The 19,814-nt window shown below is 35.1% G+C and overlaps 1 protein-coding gene across 1 annotated transcript; it reads right to left on the bottom strand.

Annotated features, from left to right (window-relative positions):
- Positions 1–11,803: 11,803 nt before the first annotated feature.
- LOC127091967 (alpha carbonic anhydrase 1, chloroplastic) lies at positions 11,804–15,711 on the bottom strand. The gene is made up of 6 exons (XM_051030721.1): positions 15,471–15,711; positions 15,181–15,389; positions 14,946–15,052; positions 12,679–12,784; positions 12,404–12,586; positions 11,804–12,218 (listed from the first exon to the last, which is right to left on the bottom strand). Exons 1-6 carry the CDS (start codon positions 15,538–15,540, stop codon positions 12,063–12,065), a joined length of 831 nt encoding a protein of 276 aa, XP_050886678.1. The 5' UTR covers positions 15,541–15,711; the 3' UTR covers positions 11,804–12,062.
- Positions 15,712–19,814: the final 4,103 nt, after the last annotated feature.

The raw sequence follows: 19,814 nt of genomic DNA, 5'->3' as shown, positions 1-19,814 counted from the left end.
TGGGAAAGGGCAAAGAGGCAGAGCAAGAGAAGAGGAAAAGCTTGAAGCTAACGGAATTTGCCGGATTAATCAGGTAAGGGGGGTTTATCATCGATTAATGGGTATTATGGGATAATATGTGATGGGTAGTGAGAAACCATTGATTTGCCTCTGATTGAATGATGTATGATGAATTTGTGAACTTTTGGGATGAACGAAATTGGGATTAAAATTGAAGAAATTCGTAGGAATTAGAGGTAGAAAGGTTAGAAATTTGTGAAATCGAAAGTGTATGATTCGTGTTAGACGAGATGAATGAATTGTGTGTAAAATTTGGACTGTGGAAGGTTGAATTGGATAGATCTCGTAGCAGGAGAAGCCATTGCAGATCTGGAAATTCTGGTTTCTGGTCATACGCGTATGGCACTAGGCAATACGCGTATGATATGGCTGGTACGCGTATGGATGAGGCCTTACGCGTATGAGTGAAAAAGATGATGTTTTGAACGTGAAATTGTCTCTGTTAGTACGCGTATGAGAATGTGGTACGCGTAGCATACGCGTATGGGCGTGGGCAATACGCGTATGGACTTGGTCAGGAATGGGCAATACGCGTATGGGCATAGGCAATACGCGTATGGGCAGACTTGTGGTTTTCTGAACTATGGTTGTGCAGTTTTTGGTTGTTTAGGCTGAGTGATGTAACTTAGCTGATGTATGACGTAGTAGGGATCATTTTCCCGTTGTTTTGAGTAGTACAGGTATTAGTAGAGTGTGCTAATACTGTGTTTGATTATGCGGCATGATATGATATGCTTTTGTGATAAAATGTGTTGATGATGTGTGATGGTATGCATGATGCTGTGAATGTATCAGTTATGTATGCATTTGTGAATAGACTGTTTTATGGCTTAGAGTGTGAGCATATGTCTATTCTTGAGTTGTTGTTGTTGTTGCATTGCTAGGTGATTAGCATGCATATTGTGGCCTTTATGGTGGTAGCTAATTCCCATGGTGAGGAATTAGTGAGTAAATCATTTTGATTGTTGTTGATGTTTGCATGCTAGGTGATTAGCGTGCATAGCATGGCCCATTTGGGGTGGTAGCTAATTCCCATGGTGAGGAATTAGTGAGTGAGTCACTATGTCTCAAATGAGTGGGACTAGTGAGCTTGGTAGCCGTGCCTGGATTTGGACGGTGAGGTTGAACTATATGTTCACAAATAGTCGGTACCGCATGCATGGAGTCTCATTGCATAATATATGTATGGCGTATAATATGAATGGATGTATTCCAATATTATACGTGTTGTTTGTGTTGGTGTTGAGTATTATGTTGAGTTGATGTGCTGTTACTGAATACATGTTTGGATTAGGGTGATGAAGTGTGTTAAATTACTTAACATGACATGATATTTTATAATACTTATTATATTGATTGAGGAACTCACCCTTACAACTGTTTTTCAGGTAACGAGCAGTGATTGAGTAGGAGCTAGTACTTGGAGTCTAGAGTAGTTCATTAGGGGGTCATGCTCTGATAGATGTAACATCGGGAAGGGATGTTTTGAATGTTTTACTGTTGGCTATGAACCATTTTACATGTAATGTGTTACATGTTTTGATTGATTTGATTTATATCCGCTGCGATTTATGCGAATGTTTATTTGATTAAATAAAGAGCATGACTGTTATTTTGGAACATGGTGTGAAGTGTTTATGTGACACCCATAACTGCATAATTACTCTGATGTTGTATTTTGATATTTAATTTAAATTATTGGGGTATTTTAGAAGGGTGTTACATTAGTGGTATCAGAGCATAGTCGGTCGAGTCGAGTCGTAATTATTCTGTTCCCTGTACGGGATAGGTGTTGTGTAACCCTATCAGTACTTATTGTTTAGCTTGTTGGGTTTTCAGAATAGAGATGGCTGGAAGAGGTAGAGATGATGCTGCGATTGCTGAGGCTCTGGGTATGCTAGCTGGAGTACTTGGAGGGAATCCGAATGTGGTGGGAATGGGAGCTGCTCGTCAACTGAGTGAGTTCCAGAAGAACAATCCTCCAATGTTCAAGGGAGCATACGATCCAGATGGTGCTCAGAAGTGGTTGAAGGAGATAGAGAGGATCTTCCGAGTGACTGAGTGTGCCGATAACCAGAAGGTCAGGTTCGGTACGCATATGCTGTCAGAAGAAGCAGATGATTGGTGGGTTGCTACCCGCACTGAGTTGGAATCTGCTGGGAATGCTGAGATCACTTGGGCGGTGTTCAGAGAGAGATTCCTGAGGAAGTATTTTCCAGAGGATGTTAGAGGAAAGAAAGAGATAGAGTTCTTGGAATTGAAGCAGGGCAATCGGTCTGTGACTGAATATGCTGCTAAGTTCACAGAGCTGTCGAAGTATTACACTCCCTATAGTGAGGCTGCTGGAGAATTTTCAAAGTGTGTGAAGTTTGAGAATGGGTTACGTCCCGAGATCAAGCAGGCTATTGGGTATAAGCGGATCAGAGTATTTTCTGACTTGGTTGACTGTTGCAGGATTTTTGAACAGGATTCCAAAGCCAGAGCAGAGAGCTATCAGCAAAGGGTTGATAGGAAAGGCAAGAGTCAGAATGATCGTGGGAAACCGTATGCAGCTAGCAAGGGTTTCCAGAGGCAGAGTGGGATGAAGAGGCCTAGTGGGGGAGACTCTAGTGCCCCTGCTAAGTGTTACAGATGTGGTCAGGCTGGGCATCGTATCCATGAATGTACCAGTAATGAGAAGAAGTGTTTCAAGTGTGGAAAAGGTGGTCATTTGGCTGCAGAGTGCCGGATGAAGACGGTGACTTGTTTCAACTGTGGAGAGTTGGGTCATATTAGTCCACAATGTCCTAAGCCGAAGAAAGAGAACTAGTCGGGAGGCAAGGTTTTTGCTTTATCGGGTTCTGAGACTTCTGCAGATGATCGTTTGATCCGAGGTACGTGTTATATTAATGGCTTTCCTCTTGTAGCTATTATTGACACCGGTGCTACTCATTCCTTTATATCTTTGGATTGTGCTGTGAAACTTAAGTTAGAGATATCTGAGATGCGTGGAAGTATGGTGATTGATACTCCTGCGAAGGGTTCAGTGACTACTACTTCAGTTTGTTTAAATTGTCCTTTGAGCATTTTTGGTAGAGACTTTGGGATGGACCTTGTGTGTCTTCCACTAGTACAGGTTGATGTTATCCTGGGTATGAACTGGTTGGTGTTTAACCGAGTCTATATCAACTGTTTTGATAAGACTGTGATTTTTCCTAAGATTGAGGAAGGAAAGAGTTTGTTTCTATCTGCAAGGCAGGTGAATGAGGAAGTAGCAGATGGGGGAGAGTTGTTTATGCTGTTAGCGACTTTGGAAGCTAAAGATAAACTGGTGATTGGTAATCTAGCCGTGGTATGTGATTTTCCTGATGTGTTTCCTGAAGAAGTGAATGAATTACCGCCAGAGCGTGAAGTTGAGTTCTCGATCGATTTGGTACCTGGTACTAGGCCGATATCGATGGCTCCGTACCGTATGTCTGCTGTTGAGTTAACTGAATTGAAGAGTCAGTTGGAAGATCTGTTGGATAAGAAATTTATTCGTCCGAGTGTGTCACCGTGGGGTGCACCAGTGTTATTGGTTAAGAAGAAAGAAGGTACTATGAGGTTGTGTGTGGACTACAGGCAATTGAATAAAGTGACTATCAAGAATCGGTATCCTTTGTCGAGGATTGATGATTTGATGGATCAATTGGTTGGTGCGAGTGTGTTCAGCAAGATAGATTTGAGATCTGGGTATCATCAGATACGTGTGAAAACTGAGGATATTCAGAAGACTGCTTTCAGAACAAGGTATGGACATTATGAGTATTCTGTAATGCCTTTTGGTGTGACTAATGCGCCTGGAGTATTCATGGAGTATATGAATAGGATTTTCCATCCGTATCTAGATCAGTTTGTTGTGGTATTTATTGACGATATTTTGGTGTATTCGAAATCTGAAGAAGAGCATGCTGAGCATTTGAGAGTGGTTTTGGAAGTTCTCCGAGAAAAGAAGTTATTTGCTAAACTGTCTAAGTGTGAGTTTTGGTTAGAAGAGGTTAGTTTCTTGGTCATGTGATTTCAAGAGGTGGTGTTGCTGTCGATCCTTCTAAGATAGAAGCGGTGTCTAAGTGGGAAGCTCCGAAGTCTGTTGCTGAGATTCGAAGTTTTCTTGGCTTGGCTGGTTATTATAGGAAGTTCATTGAGGGATTTTCTAAGTTGGCGTTACCGTTGACGATGTTGACTAGAAAGGGGCAAGCGTTTGTTTGGGACTCAAAATGTGAAGAAGGTTTCCAAGAGTTAAAGAGAATGTTGACTACTGCTCCTATTCTGATATTACCGAGTTCGTCGGAATCATTTGAGGTTTACTGTGATGCTTCACTGTTGGGCTTGGGTGGTGTGTTGATGCAGAACAAGCAGGTTATAGCTTATGCTTCGAGACAATTGAGGGTTCATGAGAGGAACTATCCGACACACGATTTAGAGTTGGCAGCTGTGGTTTTTGTCCTGAAGTTATGGAGGCATTATTTGTACGGATCAAGATTTGAGGTTTTCAGTGACCATAAAAGTTTAAAGTATTTGTTTAATCAGAAAGAGCTGAATATGAGACAGAGGAGATGGTTGGAATTTCTGAAGGATTATGATTTTGGTTTGAATTACCATCCGGGTAAAGCAAACGTAGTGGCGGATGCATTGAGTCGGAAATCATTGCATATGTCTATGTTAATGATTAAAGAATTGGATTTAATTGAGCAGTTTAGAGACTTGAGTTTGGTGTGTGAGAGTACTCACAATAGTGTTAAATTGGGAATGTTGAAGTTAACGAGTGGTATTCTGGATGAGATTAGAGAAGGTCAGAAATCCGATATGCTTTTGGTTGATAAGTTGACTTTAGTGAATCAAGGTCAAGGTGGTGAATTCAGAGTTGATGAGAATGGTGTTTTGAAATTTGGTAATCGGGTGTGTATTCCGGATGTTACCGAACTTAAGAAGAGTATCCTGGAGGAAGGACATCGTAGTGGCTTGAGTATTCATCCTGGAGCTACGAAGATGTATCATGATTTGAGAAAGTTATTTTGGTGGCCTGGAATGAAAAAGGAAATTGCGAGTTTTGTTTATTCTTGTTTGACTTGTCAGAAGTCAAAGATTGAGCATCAGAAGCCGTCTGGGCTAATGCAACCGTTGGCTATTCCAGAGTGGAAGTGGGATAGTATCAGTATGGATTTTGTTTCTGGTTTACCGAGGACAAGTAAGAATTTTGAAGCTATTTGGGTGATTGTTGATAGATTGACGAAATCGGCTCATTTCATTCCGATCAGAATGGATTATCCGTTAGAGAGATTAGCTGAGCTGTATATTGAGAAGATTGTAAGTTTGCATGGTATTCCGTCGAGTATTGTTTCGGACAGAGATCCTAGATTTACATCAAAATTTTGGGAAGGTTTGCAGAAGGCTTTGGGAACTAAGCTGAGATTGAGTTCTGCATATCATCCGCAGACTGATGGTCAGACTGAGAGGACGATTCAGTCACTAGAGGATCTTTTGAGAGCTTGTGTCTTGGAAAAGGGAGGTTCTTGGGATTGTTATTTGCCTTTGATTGAGTTTACCTACAACAATAGTTTTCATTCGAGCATTGGTATGGCACCGTTTGAAGCTTTGTATGGCAGGAGATGTCGGACACCTTTATGTTGGTATGAGTCCGGTGAGAGTGCTGTGGTTGGACCGGAGATTGTTCAACAGACTACGGAAAAGATTAAGATGATTCAGGAGAAGATGAGAATTGCTCAGAGTCGTCAGAAGAGTTATCACGACAAGAGAAGGAAGTCACTTGAGTTTCAAGAGGGAGATCATGTGTTTCTTCGTGTTACTCCGATAACTGGGGTTGGTCGAGCTTTGAAGTCAAAGAAGTTGACACCTCGATTTATTGGTCCTTATCAGATTTTGGAGAGGATAGGAGAGGTAGCCTATCGTATCGCTTTACCGCCGTCGCTTGCGAATTTGCATGAGGTTTTTCATGTGTCTCAGCTGAGGAGGTACATTCATGATCCGTCGCATGTAGTCCAAATAGATGATGTACAGGTGAGAGATAACCTGACTGTTGAAACATCACCTATGAGGATTGAGGATCGAGAGTTGAAGCAGTTGCGGGGTAAAGAGATTGCCTTGGTGAAGGTAGCTTGGGGAGGACCAGCAGGTGGCAATGTGACTTGGGAACTGGAGAGTAAGATGAAGGAGTCTTACCCAGAGTTGTTCGCTTGAGGTACGTTTTCGAGGACGAAAACTCTTTTAGTGGGGGAGAGTTGTAACACCCCGATAATAATATGGTAATTATTTAAATTAAGTTAATAATATATTTATTAATTTAATTAGATAATTGGATTATTATTATTATTTTGGAATAATATTATTGGATTTTATTATTGGAGTATATAAGTGGGAATAATAAAAAGTCCCAATTTTTGGAAAAAGGTTTTACGTGAAAAAGGAAAACAGAGCAAGCGGCTGGAAGTGGGAAAGGGCAAAGAGGCAGAGCAAGAGAAGAGGAAAAGCTTGAAGCTAACGGAATTTGCCGGATTAATCAGGTAAGGGGGGTTTATCATCGATTAATGGGTATTATGGGATAATATGTGATGGGTAGTGAGAAACCATTGATTTGCCTCTGATTGAATGATGTATGATGAATTTGTGAACTTTTGGGATGAACGAAATTGGGATTAAAATTGAAGAAATTCGTAGGAATTAGAGGTAGAAAGGTTAGAAATTTGTGAAATCGAAAGTGTATGATTCGTGTTAGACGAGATGAATGAATTGTGTGTAAAATTTGGACTGTGGAAGGTTGAATTGGATAGATCTCGTAGCAGGAGAAGCCATTGCAGATCTGGAAATTCTGGTTTCTGGTCATACGCGTATGGCACTAGGCAATACGCGTATGATATGGCTGGTACGCGTATGGATGAGGCCTTACGCGTATGAGTGAAAAAGATGATGTTTTGAACGTGAAATTGTCTCTGTTAGTACGCGTATGAGAATGTGGTACGCGTAGCATACGCGTATGGGCGTGGGCAATACGCGTATGGACTTGGTCAGGAATGGGCAATACGCGTATGGGCATAGGCAATACGCGTATGGGCAGACTTGTGGTTTTCTGAACTATGGTTGTGCAGTTTTTGGTTGTTTAGGCTGAGTGATGTAACTTAGCTGATGTATGACGTAGTAGGGATCATTTTCCCGTTGTTTTGAGTAGTACAGGTATTAGTAGAGTGTGCTAATACTGTGTTTGATTATGCGGCATGATATGATATGCTTTTGTGATAAAATGTGTTGATGATGTGTGATGGTATGCATGATGCTGTGAATGTATCAGTTATGTATGCATTTGTGAATAGACTGTTTTATGGCTTAGAGTGTGAGCATATGTCTATTCTTGAGTTGTTGTTGTTGTTGCATTGCTAGGTGATTAGCATGCATATTGTGGCCTTTATGGTGGTAGCTAATTCCCATGGTGAGGAATTAGTGAGTAAATCATTTTGATTGTTGTTGATGTTTGCATGCTAGGTGATTAGCGTGCATAGCATGGCCCATTTGGGGTGGTAGCTAATTCCCATGGTGAGGAATTAGTGAGTGAGTCACTATGTCTCAAATGAGTGGGACTAGTGAGCTTGGTAGCCGTGCCTGGATTTGGACGGTGAGGTTGAACTATATGTTCACAAATAGTCGGTACCGCATGCATGGAGTCTCATTGCATAATATATGTATGGCGTATAATATGAATGGATGTATTCCAATATTATACGTGTTGTTTGTGTTGGTGTTGAGTATTATGTTGAGTTGATGTGCTGTTACTGAATACATGTTTGGATTAGGGTGATGAAGTGTGTTAAATTACTTAACATGACATGATATTTTATAATACTTATTATATTGATTGAGGAACTCACCCTTACAACTGTTTTTCAGGTAACGAGCAGTGATTGAGTAGGAGCTAGTACTTGGAGTCTAGAGTAGTTCATTAGGGGGTCATGCTCTGATAGATGTAACATCGGGAAGGGATGTTTTGAATGTTTTACTGTTGGCTATGAACCATTTTACATGTAATGTGTTACATGTTTTGATTGATTTGATTTATATCCGCTGCGATTTATGCGAATGTTTATTTGATTAAATAAAGAGCATGACTGTTATTTTGGAACATGGTGTGAAGTGTTTATGTGACACCCATAACTGCATAATTACTCTGATGTTGTATTTTGATATTTAATTTAAATTATTGGGGTATTTTAGAAGGGTGTTACAGTGATCACATGATAACTTGAGCTTCAAAACAAAAAGAGTTAGTGACATATTTTTGTGCTCTTGGTTAGTAAACAAATAAGAAAAGCAATAATATACAATACAAGCATGCTTGGTGATCTCAAACCATCTCACACAAGTCCCACCCCTAGGGTAAAGGAGCCACACATGCTATGACCCTTGAGGCAATGCATTGAGCAAATGATATGATGCCATGAGGGATCTTAGGATCAAAATTAGGGTCTCACATCCCCGAATGTCGATCTCAAGGACTGCACGTTAATATCGAGTTCAAATTATCATTCAATTAAACAAAAAGTATGATTTGGGATTTTAGATTCAAAATTATAAAAATAAAGGCAAAGGCAAATAAGGATGAAAATAAGGGTTTGCAAGGTAAGAGGAACAATGCCAGGGAAGGTGTATGATTTATCCATGTAACAACTCTGAGTCACTATTGCATCAACAAATATCAATTACTACCAGTTCTCAAGGGTATTTTCTCCCAAGTCCTTGGTGAGAAAACCTTTAGTCAATCTACCCTAATTTCTATGTCCATAGCCAATTAAGGTGAAGTTAAGCTTTATAATTTCAAGAATACTCTGGTTCATACAGGGTATCCCTAGTCCTAGGTGATATCTACTGTAAAGTAACCTTATGAAAACCTTATCAATGGCGGTCCAGCCTAATTGATAACCACAAATAAATCTCGATTGGTCCGAAAGAGAAAGCAATAAACACATCAAAAGGTTACCGTAAAAATAATATTATAAATGCAAATGTAAACTCAAATTCGTTACAATTCTAAATCAGGGACACCCCATAGCATTGGAGGGTTTAACTACTCATATTGTTTAAAACAAATGCAATATAAAAATTACACATTACAAGTAATTGGATGACTTTGATCTTCAATTGCTCCCGCTCATGAAAACCTTCAGCTCTCCAAACTCCTTGTTCTCTGTAATACTTGATTGCTTCACAATACTGTATTTTTCCTTCTTCCAAGATGATCTTTTCTTTGGTAGAAGGTTCTCTTATATAGTGAAAATTCCAAGCAATAGATGGACATGTCCAAAAATCTCTCTGCAAGCCCGATAATCAAAAGCCCGATGAAAAGGGAAAATTTTGGGCTTGGGCTGACACGGGTGGCCGTGTCAACTCACTGCTTCACTTGACACGCCCATGAGGCTTGACACGGTATGGGATAAGGCCTGACACGGGCCGTGTCAGCTGACACAGCCGGCTGTGTCAGGCTACTATTTTTTGCTTCATTCTCCTTCTGCCTGACACGGCCCGTGTCAGGTGACACGGGTGGCCGTGTCAGGCCTCCTGTACCGGGATTTTTCCATTCTTTTGCTTGCTGAAATTCCGCATTATCTCGCTCTGAGTTCCTCGGTTCTTCCACCTGGACCTGTTGGACAAAAACACAGACATCCTACGCGTAAAATCACGAAAATGTAAAATAAAACTGACAATTAATAAAATTGCTTAAATAACTTACGGGAATGAAAATTAACTTTAAAGGTACCTAAATGCGTACACAATGTCTTAAAATCCTTGGTTTCTTGTCGGATAAGCAACGAAAATATAGTGAAAATGGTGACTGATCAAGGGCTTGAAGAAAAGTCTTTTTTTAGTTTGATTAAGCAAATTTTAATCTGTTGATTATAATGAAAAGCTCATGTGTTGCAAGGGGACTGGAATAATCTCGGTTTGAGAGAAACCATGATATATTGTGCGTCTTTTTAATTACTTCTGCATTTATATTCCGATGTGCAACAAACTCTGAAGTCAAACTCTGATCTGATTCAGACTCTTACTTGGATCAGAATCTGAAGCTTGACATCTCAGGTTCTGAACATGTTTAAGAAAAAGAAGTAAATTTGCATACACACAATTCACCCCCAATTTCTTGTGTATATTTTTCTCACCTTCAAAATCATGTGTCTAGAGAAGACGAACAACTTGTTCATACGAATGTAAAATATGAAAGCGTGGCTGAAAATGAAGTTGGACCATCCCTTTTATTGAAATGCAGGCTATGAAGAATAGGCCACAATGGCCTCTCTAGCAACACCAACAATTACTCTCTAGGTCCCTAACACGTGCAAGGTCCTCAACTTATTTACCTTCCTTAGGAAGTTACATGATTATGAGAATTTAGTGTTGTATATGCTACTGACAACGACGTTTGAGGGAGTCACCCCAAGCCCTATTGATGAACTCCCCCAAGTGTGCTTGAGGAACTCACCCCAAATTTAGTCTGAGGGGATTTCATGTAGGGGTGGCAAAACGGGCCTGGCCCGCTGGACATGCCCGTTTTGCCCGCACTTTAGTGCGGGACGGGCCAAGGATTTAGGCCCTCACCCTCTAATGTGTCCGCCCCGTCTCGCCCCATTTTTTCGCGGGCAAGTGTATTTACATAAATTTTTGTATTTTTAGGCTTAAATAATACAGTGTCCACAGGCTTTCCCCGCCCCGCCCTCATATTTTTGCGGGGCGGGCCTAAGTTTTATGCCCACATCCTCAACTATGACCGCCCCACCTCGCCCCGTTTTTTTGTGGGTTTTTGCGGGGCGGGCCTAAACGGGGCGGGCATGCCCGTTTGCCACCCCTACTTTCATGGGTTCAGCCTAAATATAAATACCTAAAATGTTTGGTTAAAATCACCATGTCCTTTTCAAGGACCCTTTCTTTAGGAAATGTGTATTGGGATAAAATTTACCGGGCCCTAGATGGGATAGTCGGAAAATGAGCGAAGCCATAGACAGCCCGAGATGAGGCATAAGGCCACCTGAATTCGGTGACAGGTCACCCATTGGGCATGTACCGCCCAAAATAACCCTCGTATGTTCAGTAAACGTGAGTGATGACGTGTGTCTATATGGTGGATGACTGAAGAGATTAAATAAAGGAAATTGTTTCCCCCATGATTCCCAGAAGAGAAAGTCTCCTATTTACCATGTTATCTGGTCATGGAAACAAGGGAAGTTGTTTTCCGACTCTCTAACCCAAGCCCAATAATTCTCTATAAATACCCCAATCTTAAGACTAAGAAAGGGATTCAATCTTTCTCTAAGAAAACTATACACAGAGCTTCTCACAAACTCATGTGAGTTAGCCCTAAGCGCAACCAGATACCATAAACTCCAAAGACAACCCTACACATTAAGGAGTTGTTCTTATTGTGCTTTTTAACAAATACATTATTGATAGATTAATAAATAATATTATATTAATTATTTTTATTTTTAGAATATGGGGATCGTCGAGAGTGTCAATAGACTAAATGTTCATGATCCAAGAGGTCTTGATACCACATATCGACTCAAAACCTAAAGATAATGAATGTATGAATCATTTATCTTATATATCTAACCATTTATCTATTTTTAATCGGTGAGACTTAACTACTCACAATTAAATTCAACAACTTTAAAAACAACAATTAAATCAAAATAACTCTTTTATACAAATACAACAATTAAAGAGAGACCCTCACACAATATTTTTAATGTGACATTTTATAGAGAAATTAATACAATTATTTCAGTAAATAGATGGCAATTAGTTTGAGTTTTCTAAGTTTATTATAAATGCTTATCATATGAGGAATAAGAAATATCAATAATGCATTTTGATTAAGACCAAAAACAGAATGCTTTATCTGAATCATAAAAAAGTTCGCTTAGAAGAATAGTGAACTCTCAAAGGCAAATCCATAATCAGAAAATTTTGTAATGATATTTGGTTCATGGTGTCTTAGTCCCCTGCTTCTGGTTAGGGTGATAGTGATACATCTCAATTTTGCGACCATTCAATGGCTGAAGTGGCCTTGCATTGTGGAAAAAATCCACACTCAATGGTGCCTTTAAAAGTTCAAGTTGTTTCTTAGACAACGTTCTCACCTGCATAATGTAGAAGTATTTAAAACCTAAATAATATTTACAAAAATATATCAGCGTGTAGAATCGTTTGATTCAGAAAGAGAAATTTTGCATTTCTAAATTTAACGATTCTACGCGTTGACAAATACCACACTCATAAACGATCCATAGAGGGAGTGAAGAGCATATATTAAGTTAATTATTACCTTTCCAATGATGTTCCAAATGACACCTTCTGTGCATGGAGGAGTAGTGAGAGATCCAACATATCTATAATATCTATGGATCTTTTTATTTATTTCTTCTACATCAAATGTGCCAAGGGCAATTCTGGCATTTTTGTTTCCTACACGACTTTGAACTTCTAGCTCATTCAACTTGTCTTCAATCTACAAGTAACATTACAAACGATGTAAATGATGTAAATATTCTTCGTTTATAAGTTACATGATAATTGTGAATGTGAGTTGAATAAATGTACCTTGGATATTAGAGGATCAGGATCACCCAAATTGTAGAGTGATGCCACAACTGCTATGTTGTTGTTATCTTCTGTTAGGTGAACTAAGTGAAGCTCTGCATCATGTCTGTAGTCACAATATTTTATACCATTAGTCAGATATTTTTTTATTGTTATATTAAGTTTTTAGAGATTATAATTTAACAAGGATAAAATAATTAAAGATTTTATTTATTTAATTATGATCAATATATTATGAGATTTCATTTAAGTACAATTATAAAAACATTTGAGATTGTAGTACACCTAACACACATTTAAAGACGCTTCTGATTAATTGTAGTTTCAACTTGCAAACAATTCATGAGATTTCATATAAACTTACAAAATATCGAAATAAACAAATTAAGGGCATGTTTGAAACACTTTTCAATTTTAGTTCTTAAAATTTATTTTTTAAATCTATTTTAAAAAACTATTTTTAAGAAGAAAACTAACAAAAAATTTGTTTGATAAACTAATTTTTAAAAACTGTAATGAAAATATGAAAATGAAAAAACTTGTTTGATAATCTAATTTTTTAATAGTATTTTAAGAAAAGAATAAAAATGATGTTTTTTCTTCAAATTTTATAATACTAAAAACTGAAAAGTAAGAAGCAAAACACAACTAAACTGTTTCACTTTTTTGTTTTTAAAAACTGAAAAATAAAAAAGAGTTTTTAAAAACACTTTTGCAAAACATTATATTCAAACAAGTTTTTAAATTTTAAATTTTCAAAAACTAAAAAAGAGTTTTTAAGATGCATTTCAAACAGGCTCTAAATATTTTGTTTATAAAATGAAAGTTGTTTTCAGATTCAATCGAGCAAAACATAAATTCATATTTAATTAATATTGTAATTAATGTCTTTCCCCTGGATTTTCATGCAAAACATACCCCAAAACCATAAACTAGTGGTGCGGGTCAGAATAGAACAGAACACATGAATTCCATTCCATATTTAGGATATGTATTAAATAAATTAAATTAAAAGTAGCGAATCTCATATTTATATATATATATATATATATATATATATATATATATATATATATATATTAATTGAAATACACTAACCGTGCAAAACGATTTTACACTATTAGTTAATCATAGACTCGGATATTAAAAGAAGCTTGACTTTTATGATGAATCGACGGTGTAAAACTTTTTACACCAACAATATATAGTAATTAATCTTTTATATATATATATATATATATATATATATATATATATATATATATATATATATATATATATATATATATATATATATATATATATATATATATATATATATATATATATATATATATATATATATATATATATAAATAAATAAATAGTTCCTTGGCCTTTTAAGTTAGTGAAAATTTTATCTAAATAGTTCATTTTTTCAAATAAATATAAAAAATAATCTAATTTTTCACCTATTTTTTCGAAGTAATCCACCTTTAAACAAAAAATTCTCAAAATAAATGAGGTATCAATTCAATTGACTTCGGTGTATAACATATAAAAGAGGGCATCGATCTAATTGGCGATAATATACAAACACGTAGGAGAGAGAATGTAATATCTCTCCTATCTATTTGTACTCTGTCACCAATTGAATTGACACCTCCTTTTATGCATTGTACAAAGGTGTCAATTGGATGAACGTCTCCTTTATTTTGAAAAATGAAAAAAAATATTTGTTTGAAAGTGGATTACTTTGAAAAATAGATGAAAAAATTATTTTGGATATTTGTTTGAAAAAATGAGGTATTTAAATAAAAAAATTAAGTTAATAATACAATAAAATAAAACTAGAAGGCATTAGTAGTAATAGAATCTGACTTTTTTTTAATTACAAAAATTCTTCTTTCTATCACCCCCTCTTTATGAGTCTACAACGGGCCAAATTTAGCTTCTCTTTTTTTACTATTTAGTTTTTAAAAGAAATAAGCTCTAATAATTTAGAATTCATTCAAAAGATAAGTAAAATTCAGTCAATTTTTTTTAATTTACTTTTTTAGTAAAATTTGTTTATTACTTGAACTCATTCATTTGATTTTCCTTTACAGAAAAAATGTTATACTGTGTAACAAGGAGCATTTTTTAAAATCAATTGATTAATATAACACAACTTTGTACTAATTAGAAGTAAGTAATTTCTAAAAGAATAATGATTGGAAGTAGAAAATGGTGATTTTTTTTGTGAGACAATAAATTATTGATTAAAAATTAAAGATTAAAAAACTTACGTTCGACCATGAGCCCGGTGCTCTGCCGGAGCATGCCAGTGAAGTTGTTTTAATGAGTAATTTTTTCCATTAATATGAATATCTCCCACTTTTCCTTCAAAATGCACCTATAAATACCAAACTCAACCATATAAATTCATTTATAAATTGGTCTAATAGTTTAATATCTTAAATTTCACTATTTAAAAATGAATAAATGGGATATCAGAACCAAAATGATGAACAACATACATACCCCAATGTTGAATTGATTGTTAACAAGTGTGGCATTTGTAGGAACGTAATTTCTATCTAATGATTCCAATTGATTGTTGATAACAATATCTGTGTAAACAAGATCCACAGGACTCTGAACTTTCCCATTTGAACATGCTGCATAAGCTGGACTCAAACTTCCCCATTTCTCAGGACCATTTGGACCAATATAGCTAAAATTAACAGAACCTGCCATTAAGAGAAAAAAAAAGTATTAATTATGAATCAAATTAAGTTATTATGAGAAATGCAGAATGAGATTAATCTTACTGTAATCTGCTGAAGTGCATAGAACCAAAGCTGCAATAGAAAGAATTGAGAGGTAAAAATGTAAAGCCATTGTGAATAGCTATGGTTTGGTTTGATCTAAGAGGTAATGTTTTATTCTCTCAACTTTATATCATATCATATAGAATATATATATGTGGTGATGTTGTTGTTGAATGTATATATAACATTACTATTATGGACATTTTGGGGATATGCTACACTTTGGATGGTGATGAATTTGTTGGGGCTACTTACAAGATCAGTGGAGAGACATTGATGTCCTTTTCTACTTAGGAACATTATATGCTGCCAAAAACCCAAAAACCATTACCAGATTCTATTCTCATTCATCATTCAAGATTTTTTATTTTTAAATTTTATTTCTGATAAAATATTTGTATTTTTTTTTAAATTTAACAATTTATACATATTAACAACATATTTATATTAATACAGAAATATAAATATATCTTACCGTTAAAGATTGAATTTTAGACTAACAGTTCATATTTATTTCACTCAATTTTTGTGAACTAAACCATTTATAAAATTATTTTTAAAACATAAATTTATAAAAGTAGATTATATTTATTTGTGGCTCTATCTGACATCCAAATTTCTATTTATGAAGAACTCAATTAGGTTTAAAAATAATATAAAAATATATTATGTTATATGGTGATAAGTATCAAGAGACAAAATAAAATGACTAAACTGAAATAATTAATGAGTTTTATAAGTCGAAATGCTTACATAATATTCGAGTTCTACATCCATCCTAAACAATCAATAACTATACTTCATTTATTTTTGTTCAAATTATAGAATTTTTAATTATTTCTTTTAGAGAATTTTGCAGAATTAAAAAGATATCGTCAAAGTTGAAAAGAATTTGTGAATGATAAGATAGAATTGGCTTTTTAAAATACTTTTCTTTATTCTTTTTTGTTTTTGCACACTCTTCGTCAAAAAATGCGCCTATAATAGTGATTAAAATTTAATGGTTCTTTTCTTCCGATAGTTATCTTAATGAGTACAAACATCTAATACATTTTGATAAGGAAATTATAAATTACTTTGTGAACAATATTGCACAAGAAGTTACAAAGTACTACCATGCCAGCAAAGAAAAAGAAGGATGAACATTATTTTAGAAGATAGATACTATGTGAATTACAATTCTAATGTTTTTCATCACTTTCTACACCATCCTTCCAACTACCATCGATAACGTTAATTTTAATTTTGTTTAGATTATTTTCAATATTATGAGAGGATTTGAACTTTACTTTTAAAATTATAATGTCAATGTTTTATAATTTAGTTGACACTTTTTTAAAAACTAAATATAAATTTGATTCTCATATTTTACTTTATTCATTAAACTAATTTATATATTTAAAATTATAGTATTAATGTTTTATAATTAAATTTACATTTCATTAAAAAAAACTAATTATAGTTTTATATTTTATTTTTTACTTTATTTATAAAATTAATATATATATTTTAAGTTCAATTTTTTTGATTTTTTTTTTATATTTTAATACTGAAAATTGATGACATTTACAATTTTTAATAACAGAAAACTTATATTTTTAAATGTTAAAGTTTAACAAAGATTTATAGAAAATGATTTGTCTCATTTGACAGAGAAAATATTATTTAAAAAAGGATTAAAATTGACAGAGACTAAAAATATAATTAAAACTAAAATAATTATACTTTTATAGTGTTTAACTTCATTTGTTTGAAAACTTTTAAGTTTTGTATGTAAAGTTTTGATTTTCTTTTTCCAAGAAATGCTTTAAAAAATTATAATTCCAAAGAAATATATTTCAAGAATATTATGAGTCTTGATAATGTATAAAAACATTTTTTATTAATATATAAAAAACAATTACTTTTTAGGACATTTTTTATTTTTTTACATATGCTCTATAGAATATTCATACAAATGTGAAGTTAATAACATTATGTATGTTTCAAATCATCATAAAAATATTCATGAACGCAGTTGATAGAAAAATTGTCCGATAAAATATTATGTTTAGATGAGATTGGTTGAAAATATATATGTTGAATAAGTTTATCATAACTTAGTTTTATGAAAGAAGAGGGTGTCAAGTTCTTTGTTATAAGATGTATTGGTCAAATACACTTTAAATTTGTATTTGACTTTTTATATTTATTCTTATACTCTTGTGTTTGAGTGTTGTGAGAGGTAGTTAAATATTTGCTTTGAAGAGTGCGAATGTATTGGGTCTTGGGGTGGTTCAGGGTAATCTATGTGTTGTAATTTTTTTTACATATTGTTATTCTTTGGTTGTCAATTAACAACGATCATGGTTTTTTCTCTAGTATTGGAGTTTCCACGTTAATATCATGTGTTGTTATTGTGTTCCTCTTTTTTCTCTATGCTTTGTTTTTCCCAGCAAGTGGTACCAAGAGCCTTGGTTTGGTGGAGTACAAACATTTTTAGTATACTCTATAGTTGCAATTTTGTCTGGTCTTCCACATCAGAAAATGAATTTTATATTGTACTGATTGGGAAATTTTTGTTTTACTGCAATAAAGGTTTTGGCTGCAATGTCAAGTTTCTCAAATGCAGTGAAGATTGAGTTAGAGAAATTTGATGGAAAAATCAACTTTGCCTTATGGAAAATTCAAGTCAAAGATGTTTTGATACAATTAGAATTACACAAGTCGTGGAAATGGACAACGAGAAGTGAGAGGAATTAGATTTGAGAGCTTCAAGTACAATTCACATGAACTTAATATCCTTTTTGGTCTCATATGTTAATCTCTGGGTTCATTTTAGTCTCTTATCTTTAAAAAGGTTCATATTGGTCCTTTAACTTTTCAAAACGTTCCATATTACTCATTTTCGTCTAGTTAGCGATGCAAAATTTTTAGAAATTTGTCGCTAATTAGACAAAATGACTAATATTATACGTTTTGAAAAGTTAAGGGACCAATATGAACCTTTTTAAAGTTAAGGGACCAAAATGAACTCTGAGGTTAACATACAGGACCAAAAATGGTATTAAATTATTCACACGTCTTTGACTAAGAATATTCTTGTGAATGTTCTTAGTACATCGTCCGCCAAAGAGCTTTAGGAGAAACTTGAAGGGCAATATTAAGGAAAGGGTGTACCAAATCGGTTTTTATTGAAGGAGCAATTTACTACCTCAGTAAGAAGTTCACCGACTGTGAGAATCGGTATTCTATGATTGAGAAAACATGTTGCGCATTGGCTTGGGCTGCTAAGCGTCTGCGCCAGTATATGTTGAATCATACTACTTGGTTGATATCCAAAATGGATCCAATCAAGTACGTTTTTTAGAAGCCTACTTTAACTGGGAGGATTGCCCGTTGGCAGATGTTGTTATCTGAGTATGATATTGAATACCGATCTCAGAAAGCTATTAAAGGTAGTATCCTGGCTGACCATTTAGCTCACCAACCTATTGAAGATTATTAATCAGTGCAATATGATTTTCCTGACGAAGAGATTTTGTACTTGAAGATGAAAGATTGTGATGAATCATTGCTTGGAGAAGAGCTAGAACCTGGTCCCGTTGGGGCATGGTATTTGATGGAGTTGTTAATTCATATGGTAACGCATTGGGGCATTGATTATTACTCCTCACGAAACTCATTTTCCGTTTACAGTAAGATTGACCTTCAAATGTACAAACAATATGTCTGAATATGAAGCTTGCATTATGGGGCTTGAAGAGGCCATTGATCTCAGAATCAAATATCTTGACGTCTATGGAGATTCAACTTTGGTTGTGAATCAGATCAAAGGTGAATGGGAGACAAATCAACCCGGTTTGATACCATTACAGAGATTATGTGAGGAGGATTTCAACTTTCTTTACAAAGGTTGAGTTCCATCATATTCCTCGAGATGAAAACCGGATGGCAGATGCTCTTGCAACGTTGGCTTCAATGATTGTGGTAAATTTTTGGAATGAAGTTCCTAATTTGACTGTAATGCGTCTTGATAGGCCAGCTCATGTATTTGTTGTTGAAGAAGTCAAAGATGAAAAGCCTTGGTATTTTGATATCAAATGTTTCCTCCAAAGTCAAATTTACCCGTGTCTGGGACATCTCTGAAAGATAATAAGACTTTGAGAAGATTATCTGGCAACTTCTATCTGGATGGTGATGTGCTTTATAAGGGAAACTTTGATATGGTTTTGCTTAGATGCGTGGATAGACACGAAGCAGGCCTATTGATGACTGAAGTCCATACAGGTTCCTTTAGTACTCATTCCAATGGACATGCTATGACAGAGAAAATATTAAGAGCAGGTTACTATTGGCTGGCAA

The sequence above is a fragment of the Lathyrus oleraceus genome, chromosome 6 (genome assembly GCF_024323335.1).
Source record: "Lathyrus oleraceus cultivar Zhongwan6 chromosome 6, CAAS_Psat_ZW6_1.0, whole genome shotgun sequence".
NCBI classification, from domain to species: domain Eukaryota; kingdom Viridiplantae; phylum Streptophyta; class Magnoliopsida; order Fabales; family Fabaceae; genus Lathyrus; species Lathyrus oleraceus.
The sequence above is the reverse complement of the archived record's forward strand: the minus strand, read 5'-3'. Positions and strand labels throughout refer to the sequence as shown.